The 10,024-nt window shown below is 37.7% G+C and overlaps 1 protein-coding gene across 1 annotated transcript; it reads left to right on the top strand.

Moving 5' to 3' along the window:
* Positions 1–6,058: 6,058 nt before the first annotated feature.
* Positions 6,059–8,632, top strand: LOC146560686 (uncharacterized). The gene is made up of 4 exons (XM_085243138.1): positions 6,059–6,144; positions 6,814–6,969; positions 7,129–7,322; positions 7,445–8,632. The coding sequence occupies exons 2-4, from the start codon at positions 6,883–6,885 to the stop codon at positions 7,953–7,955; spliced, it is 792 nt and encodes a 263-aa protein (XP_085099264.1). The 5' UTR covers positions 6,059–6,144; positions 6,814–6,882; the 3' UTR covers positions 7,956–8,632.
* Positions 8,633–10,024: the final 1,392 nt, after the last annotated feature.

Here is a 10,024-nt window from a genome sequence, read left to right on the forward strand (position 1 = left end):
ATCTCTGTGCTGCGGAGAACACTGCAGCAGAAAGAGCTGCAGATAAAATGCTGGTTGTTGATGTGATGACTTATCTAATACAGACAAAAGGGGGAAAACAAATTACAAGCACACTGTTAGAAACACAGAGAAATCCAGCAAATCAACCCTCACAAATATTAACTGTATTAAAAAAAATGTGCTTCTGGAAGAATGGCCATAAATTTCCATAAACACTCCTAAACCTTGTAGAAAGTCTTCCAAGAAGAGTTGAAGCTCCTATAGTAGCAGGGACGGGGGATCATATTAAACACTACTTATTAAGAATGAGGTGTCACTTACGTTTATATGGTTTGCACCTGTTGTCAATTATCTTTTTAAAACAGCTGCAATGTTTTTACTATTTTGTTTCTTGACTGTATATTTTAAATCGTCTCCTCTGTTCACCAAAGTAAACGTGACTCTTTCCCAACTTTTGCTGCCATCAGTGTCAATTCTAGAATTACAATCAGACAGCTAAGATTATCCACATCTGGAAGTGAAATATCAGGCAGTACTTTAAGCATACAGACATTTTACAGTAAGTGCTAAATGAATGCAGACTTTTAAAGTCAACTTTAAAACATTGTATATAAGACTATAATACGTTATATAAGACAAAACATTTTAATGTTTCTTACACCTAATGAGACAAAATGTAGGAATAAAATGACTCCATAGATGTTCATCAGGAAAAGACAAAGACTTTAGATGGTCTTTAAACACTATGTGCACTGTGTGCTTAACGTTCCATATGATCTTCCAGGACAATAACGTGACATGCTCCAGAGGCGCCTACTTAAGGACTGACAAACCTCAATGAAAATACATTAATGAAAAAGAGCCCTCATATGTTATCTTATACTGAAAATTGGATATGCTTTTTAAAAACAAAATATGTATGGATATTTTCATCACATACACCATAAATGCAGAACAAGTCATTCTCTTAGAATTACGATGCTTTACAACAGCGGTCCCCAACCTTTTTGCGCCACGGACCGGTTTATGCCCGACAATATTTTCACGGACCGGCCTTTAAGGTGTCGCGGATAAATACAACAAAATAAAACTACCGGTACCGAAAAAAAGATTTATTCATAACACACGTGAAAAGACCCAGGAAAACCGAGTTAACGATAAAAACGATAACAAAATAACGCTGAAAACCGATAAAAACCCTGAAAACCAGACATTTCACACCTGAGCCTCAACTCTCGCGGCCCGGTACCAAACGACTCACGGACCGGTACCGGTCCGAGGCCCGGGGGTTGGGGACCGCTGCTTTACAACACTGGGGGCACACAGTTACACCTTTTGCTTTGCAGAAAGACACAAACACTTTCAGACAGGAGGACAATGTGTACTTTCACATGTATGGCATCATCATCATCAAACATTTCTGCACAATCCGAGTTTCAACTGTATGTCCACGCTGGACAAACACAAACTTTTAATAACAAGATGAACACTGTCACAGTGATGTGTGGTTACTTTTGCTCCTACAGGAGATGGTTTTTCAATTCCTCATCGCCTCCATTTTGTATTTATATAATCATGTTTATGTTTTGTTCAGAGGGAGAATGTAATCTGTTCTGTCTGTCTGTTTATTAGCTGTCCATAGTTATGAGGATATAGTTTTAAAGTTTTGAATCATAGTAGATATTAATAACAGCTCAAGTTTAAAAAAAAAAAAAAGAAGCTCAAGCTTGGCTCAAGTTCACACCAAATATGACGCCACCCCCAAACTTAATATTACCAACAACTTTTCATGGATCGTAACAACTGATTGGCCTTGGAGTACATGAGTGGTTCGCACTAAGCATTTGACTTTGACGTTAGTTAATGTCATGTGAGGCCGTGGTAGGCAGCAGGCGGACCCAAATGCAGGACTCACACACAAAAAAGTGAACTCAAAATGCAAGCACAAAAAATGAACCAAAATCCTTTAATTGAAAACTAGCAAAAGATTACTGAGAAACTAAAACTAAAAACTCAAGGAAACCTGGGACAGGGACCACGGAGAGCCTTTCACACACGATGTGACACAGAGCAAGGAAAACACAGGGCTAAAATACACGGAGGGATAACGAGAGAATGGGACACAGGAGGAGAGTACACCTGGGAGTAATCAAGCGCAACAAGACCTGGGGAAGCAAAAGACACACTGAGACACAGACTTACAAAGTAAAACAGGAAACATAACACATAGTCGCGGACTTGACAAGGGAATACGGCTGACAGGGGAGACAGAGCAACCATGGAACACAGAGACAGAAACCAGAATACTACGAACGCTAACATTGAAACCAAAAGACTAGCAATGATAAATACTGACAAAAATAATGCAAAATGCAAAACTCAAAACACTAGGTCACTGACCCAGGACCCTGACAGTTAAAATGTATGTATTAACCAGTAATATGTACTCACCACAGTTATCATATGTGTACAGATATACACATATGATAACTGTGTCAGTTGTCAGGTATGTTGACTTTCTTTCCAGTCCTTGGATTCAAATGTAAAATGGTCAATGGCCTGTACTTAGTATAGTAGTGATGGGATTTCCGGCTCTTTCGGCTCCGAACCGGCTCTTCAGGTTGTTTTGTTGCTTTAATTAATTTATTATAAACAATAATATAAAATTATGCACAAAAGGAATTATTAATGTAAAAAAAAGTGGTTTTATTTATATATGCTTATATATAAATACACGTGGTGGCCCCTAGAGACAAAATACGTACAAACTCCAAAACACATTTCTAGCGTTAACTGAACTTCCTAAACAGAGCTACCTAGATCACTTAAATTACACAACTGAAAGCATGAAAGCATATGTGTATTGTTTGTGTATTTATACACAAGCACTCATATATATTCAAATAATTAAAAAAATCTTTGTTTACCTGTTACTACCACACACCAAATCGGTCGTTGGTACTTGCTGGCTAGTGTAGCCTCTATGAACAAAAGCTCAACACTGCGCCCAGCATCCTGGAGCACTTCTGTTGTGTTTTGTACGTGTTTTGTCTGTAGGGGCCACCGTAAATATACTTTTATTTATTCACTCCACATAAAATGTAATAAATAAATCATATAATACAAAAACCAACTAGTCACAGTTCAACTTTGAACTATTTAAATTTTCAGATTTTCCTTTTAAACAAATTTAAAATGAAACAACACAAAACACTGCAAACCACAACACAATTAAATATAAATTAAAATATGAAAACGAAAAGAAGATGCATATTCTGTCATATGGACCTGCATGAATAAACTTTCTGAATCCTTTATCATCTGCAACTGAAAATAGTTGTGGATGATTACTATACCTTTCTAATGTGACGTTGTTGTCCCTGGCTCTCTTTCTCTCTCTCTCCCTCCCGCTCTGTTCCTGTGCTAATGCGAGTGTAACTTTGATTTTTTTGTCAAAATTGACATTGAGCAAAATCAGTAGAGATATTACGAAATAAGCACAACATTTTGAAAGCAGCTGACATCCAAAAGCCCCTACAAACACATCCATAAAAGCCTGTCAGGCCCTTTGTGATAACAAATGTTGCCAAATTAATAAATACCAAAACTAAAGATATTTCCTCTTTATTGTGTTTCATTTAATCTTCCAATTACAGTTTCAGGTCCCCCTCCCTCCCAGGTCTTATTCGCACGCTACACCAACTTCCTGCCCCTCACCTCCCCACATTGAAGCAGCTGCAGAGAGCTGCAAAAAGCAAAGGAAGTGAAAGTAGGTTTCTGTATGATCCAGATCACGGTAAACTGTTAAATAAACTATAATTTCAAATATCTGTAATTATTTTTGGGGTTTCTGCAAAGTGTTTCAGTGATTTTACAAATTCAGTAGTCAGGCAGTGTTTTGCACCATCAGAGTTAATCATCATAGTCAAGTCACTGTTTTGTGTTGTGCTGGAAGACAAACGTCTGCTCAGCCTGCAGGACCACCAGAAGTTAAAGTTGAATTTATCAGAGATTTGGCATCTTCAATGCCAACTATTAAACCCGAGTCTTTGATCCCCATGATAGAACAGAGAAATCCCGATTCAGGAGACATTTATAATTCTTCATTCAATCCAGGACTCTAGACTAACTTTTTGCCATGGGCGCACAAAAGTTAGGCACACTCAAATTTTTCAACCGCATCGCTTATAACACCGCAGTTTTACATGTGCACCTTTTGGGGGGGGGGGGGGGGAAGTTGCAGTCCATACAGACAATATTCATTTTTAAATTATTAACTAACACTCTTGTGCTTAAAGTGCTTTGTCAATATTTTAGAAAATGTTAAACTTAATCATCATCTCGGCTCCTCTGACGACCTGTTTGCTGTTGCATGCTGCTGAAAGGCAGTGTTAGAGGGGACAGTTGGGCAGTGCATTTATTGCAGCATATAATGTGTTTTCTGGATACACTGTGCTTTTTCAGCATTCAAAGATTGATGGCACCGTGTCAGAGCACTGGCTATGGATTTCAGACGGATCAGGCCTTAACTTGACAAAAAAAGTTATTAGTAGTTAATTAATAGTTTTTTTCATCTTTTCTTATTATCTCATCTACACCAGACTCTTCAACCTCTCACTGGATCCCATCCTGTCTAAAATCAGCCACAATCTTCCCAGTGCAGAAGAAGTCTCCCGTCACCAGCCTGAACGATTACCGCCCCGTGGCCGTCACGCCGATAATCATGAAATGCTTTACCATCCCAGTCTACTGTGTATGTGCTGATCAAGAGTGAACATTTCACATTTTGATTAGACACTGATTTAAACATTGAACCTATAATTTATTCTGGCTTTTACATCTAATGTTCAACAGCATAAATTATATAAATATGTGAGGTTTTTATTCAAACACTAAACCAACTTCCTGTCTGTCATTTACATCCTCACACTGAAACATGGATAAGTTCAAAGAGCAAATGAAATGAATCTAGGTCTGATAGGTTTGTAGCTTGAACCCATCCACTGGAACGTTGAAGGCAATATAATTACACTGCAAAGCAAGACACAAGTAGGCAAAGTTCTTCATGTTTCTCATGCACGGGAGAGAACCGGACAGGCGCCGTTCCTTCGCTTGACCCCAGTTGCTCTCGTCCGTTCTCCCGTACCACTGCCCTTTTATTGAGGTTACATGAATATGCATAGGTTCATTAACATATGACGTCTACATACAAACAAAGAGTACCTTGCCTGTGTGTGTGTTGGCGTATGTGGTGGATGTGTGTGTGTGGTGGATGTGTGTGTTGGATGTGTGTGTGTGTGTGTGTGTGTGTGTGTGGGTACTGCTGATCAAAGGATCATAAAAGCACACAAGCAAACATCCTTGGTCAGGAAGAGGGTAGACCCCCCCTCACCCTAGATAACACCGTGAGGAAGTCCAGCAGTTCATTTATACACAAAAATCACTTAGACTAGAACAGACGTAACTACGTTAATCCTACCATAAAACAATAAGAGAAGGTATGACCTCTCTCGTGCTCCCAGGATGTGGGTGTGCATTCTAGTGTGGAATACACACCAAGCCTTTGCAGCCTGTTAAAGATCACACACAATTAATTATATGCCTCTAAGTATACATGGTTGAATATTTGTAAGCATAAATGACAATCAACAATACAAACTCTAACAAGGTCTGTATATAATCATGAATTCATGCTGAACTACTGAATAAACTGAATTAAAAAAAAACTTCATGGTAAGTTAGTTGTTTGAGTGAGTCCTCATATTCATGTCTTGTTTCCCATTTTGCTGGAAGAAAGGGAGCCTGCTCAGGGGTGGGTGCAAGTGTTGTTTATTTGACATATTAAGTGGAATTATTATATTTAAAATTAGAATTAAGTAAAACTTCAAACTAGGCACTGGGTAACAGATTATAGAGAGATAGATAGAGAGAGAGAGAGAGAGAGAGAGAGAGAGTGTGTGTGTGTGTGTGTGTGTGTGTGTGTGTGTGTGTGTGTGCGCGCGTAGGGGTGTCAATGGGGTGGAGCATATGATACACCCCAGGCAGTTTCCTTGTTCAGATTCACTCGGAAAATTAAGTCTGTGAATCGAATCTTCATAGCCTTCATTTTACCAACTAGCTGAGCTGAAAGTGGCCCTGAAGCAAGTAAGTAGATACAAACCTTATATTCTGTTTTTATAATGTTATCACAAAGCGCTTTTTATATAGTGGTAACTCCAATATATTTGTCTATATTCAGTTACCAGTCGAATAGATAAGATAAGATAAGATAAACTTTATTAGTCCCACACGTGGGAAAGGAAAGGAAGTGGACAGTGCAAAAGTTATATAGCAAAATTAGAATACAATAAGAATAAAATACTATATAAAGTAGAATAAATAGAATAAAATATACAATAGGATAAAAATTTATACTTACAAGTTTATACTTTTTAGCACCTAATGGATAAAATGTTCATGTTACATTATTAAGTATTACAGTTACATTACAGAAAAAAATACTTGGATAATATATGTTTTGCTTGTGAATGTACTACTGAAGTATTTTTGGACAGTGAATTTAAATAGGTGTAAAATTGAGGTTTGACGTCGCGTGAGCCAGTAAATTTCTTCTTTAAGGCCTGCCTTTCCATTCAGTTTAATTTGAGTAAACAAGTTTTGAAGGACCATTACATTTTTATCACTTATTTTTGTTTTTTATCAGTCAAGCATATAGACTTTCCATCTTTTCCAATGCTTCTGTCCAGAATTTAATGGCTACAAAAGAACATTTTTAACCTTCCAACTTTTCAAGCATGCTATTCCATTCAACAGGTTATTTTCTGAAGAAAAGGACGGATATTTCTTTTACAGCAACTCCACCACACACAAAGTTAGATAAAGATGGAGAGTTTCGATGTGGTGACGTGGATGGACATTACTGTCTGCCTTTTTTTGACTATATTGCTCATCCTTTGGCTTTTTTTTGTGGTATGTAAGACATTATTGGGATTGCTTTCTTTCTGTGCCTCACTCTATGTTTCATTGCGTTAAAGTGACTTAATAATTAATTATTAACTTATTAATTAATTAATTAAATTATTAACTAATTAACTAATAAACTAATTAATAATTTAATTTTCCCTACAGGTACGAAGGGAGCAGGTTCTGGTCACCTACTACACAAATCTCTTATTCTCCAATCTAATCCAGTTCAGTGCAATGATCTTCTGGAAGTCAAACAAAGGCCATGAATATTACACCACTGAAACTATTTTTATCGGTATTTACCTCTTTGGTTTGATGGCTAATCTTGAGTTCAAGATGTGCATTGCTGCTGAAAGGTATCTGTCTGTCTCTTTGTGCATTTACATGTCTCTGAGCATTACATTATACTCTAAAGAGTCCTTAAACAGAGAAATGTTCCCTGTGATATGAATGCATGTCTGTCTGTTTTGTGTTTCAGGTGTTTCCTCATCACCTGCCCACAGATGAACTGTATCAGACAAACTAAAGGTTCTTTGCTGGTCTCTGTTCTGGTCTGGATCCTTTGTGTTATCACTGCACCTCTTTGCTTAGTTTTGAACCAGCAATTTTCCATCACTATTTTGGTCTTCAACCTCTCACCTATGTTTATCCTCAGTTTTGCTTGGACCCTCAGAGCTCTTCCTTCTGCCACCTCAGTGCCCACAGATGAAAAACGAAGAGTTTTAGGAACTTTAGTTGTATTGCTGCTTAACCACTTTCTCATGATCTTTCCCATGGCCGTTTGTTGTACTTCAACATTTAGATATCGCATGGACTTTCCGTATAGTGTTATCAGCTTATTTCTGCTCAGTCCTTTTATGGACTTGGTTCTGTTTGTTTTCATGCGTAAAGGGCCCATTGATAGATTGCTGGCACGTCTGTGTTTCTGCGGTATGGACAACATTGCAGGAGATCTCAGTGTGACACCAACAGTGACAACACCAGTGTGATAATCTGACTGACATAAAAGGAGAGAAACGTGCAGGAAACAGTGGGAGAGATTAGAAATGATGAAGAAACAAACAAAAACCATCCTTTAATAATCCATGAAATGAAATTCAGGTCTAGGTTTTAGTGGTGGTGCTCTCAGTGGAAGCTCTGCTCTTGTTAATAGTGTTTGATACTTCATATCCACATTGTTTTTTATCTGCCAATAATATAGCATTTTTATATTCAATATGCATTATGTGATGTCCCTTTGTAAATTTGGCTCTTTTTTATTAAACAATTCCTTGAAGGCCACATATTTATTTTCTGGACAGCTTCCGTTTTCCTTTATGATATTTGTATGATTTGGTTGTGGATGCAAATATGCTTATATCACAAAAACTTTTAAAATGTTATGTTTTATATTCATTGTAAACTTAACCTGGAGGTTAAGAAAAGTCAGTTTTTCATTTAGCCTATTGTTTGCTGGGTTCTTTTAAAATCATTTCCAGTCCTGTCCTCTTAACCTTAGAGGCCAGTGTTTTATCGAGCTCTGTTTTAGCCTTGCAGCTATACAAATAAAGTGTATTAGGCCTTTCTTAAGGTGTTTGTGGCTGGGACGATTTCTCTGGAAATGTGAGACAAGGCTGAGCAGCAGAAGACACCTTATGGTGTCTTCCTAAAAATGTGAAATTAGAATACTACCCACAACAAGGAGTATATACCAGTGGTCCCCAACCATTTTTGCACCACGGACCGGTTTATGTCCAACAGTATTATCACGGACCGCCCTATAAGGTTAAAATACAACAAATACAACAAAATAAAACCAGTACCGATACCAAAAAAAGAAGATTATTCATAACACATGGGAAAAGACCCAGGGAAGCGGAGTTAACGATAAAAACGATTAAAAGATAACAATTAAAACTGATAAAAACCCTGAAAACCATTGATTTCACACCTGAGCCTTAACTCTTGCGGCCCGGTACCAAACGGCTCATGGACCGTTAACGATCCATGGCCCGGGGGTTGGGGACCGCTGGTCTATACTACTAGGTGCATTTTATATATTTAAGGGTTTCCTATTTAATATTCAGGTTTTTTTGTTTCTTTTGAAACCCTCAGTCTATTTCAAAGAGGAGAGTACGTGCTCTCACAGTTTTCCCAGGCTTGCTCATATGGGGGTTATATGATTGTTGTCGTTTTCTCTGTTTTCTTGCATTGTTGTAGGGTCTTTACCTTAATCAGCTAAATTTCTCTTACACATCATATTTATGTTAAAGTGTACAAAATGTGATAATATGTTAGATCTTCTCTAGAACTATGATACTGATGAGAGTTTACATTTGATGTTATTCACTAATTCAGGCATCAACTGCAGTCAGATACCAGGAAGAGCAATTGTGGCTTGTGTTCACATTTGTTGTGGTAAAGCTTACAACTTAACCTAATAATAACACAAACTAATTTTTTGATAATATAAAAACAAAATGGAGACAAAGAATTGTTCACCCGTTTCCTGTATGAAATGAGATGAGAAATGAGCAACAGCAACATCACAGGGAAACATTTGTGGCTGAAATATGAGTCACCGTGGTTACTGTGACACCTTTCAGCTTGTGGGTAAAAGCTCACTTTTGTCAAGCAACATACAAAAGCATAATGAATAATAATGAATACTAGACTCAAATGTTGCTCAAAAATAGGAAAGTATTTATATATTTCTTCACATAATGGAAGATGGCACAAAGGCTCATTTGCATCTGTAGTGTAGAGGAATTTATGTATTATTTACATTATTTTATTGTAAAATGCCTCGGTGCCTCTGGGTTTTTAATATCTCTCAATGTCTCTCACATTCATGCTGTTAACAGATGCTAAGCATAGAACCCACAAAGAACCCAGAGTGGGGAGAAGAGCCTTTTGTCTTTTCAAGGACTGTAAGAGTTAGCAAGGGAGTGCTAAGCCTCCCTTGCCAACAGCTGTGTTCCTGAAGGTATTTAAACCTGCCAGGTTCAGGTGAAACCCTGCCGGTCGAGGCCCCGCGATAATGGCTTCTCTCACTAAGCTTGGGTGTTTGTTCTTTTTT

This window comes from Mchenga conophoros, linkage group LG13, assembly GCF_057382185.1.
Source record: "Mchenga conophoros isolate Kocher_MC1m ecotype Shallow Benthic linkage group LG13, M_conophoros_male_GT1.1, whole genome shotgun sequence".
NCBI lineage: Eukaryota > Metazoa > Chordata > Actinopteri > Cichliformes > Cichlidae > Mchenga > Mchenga conophoros.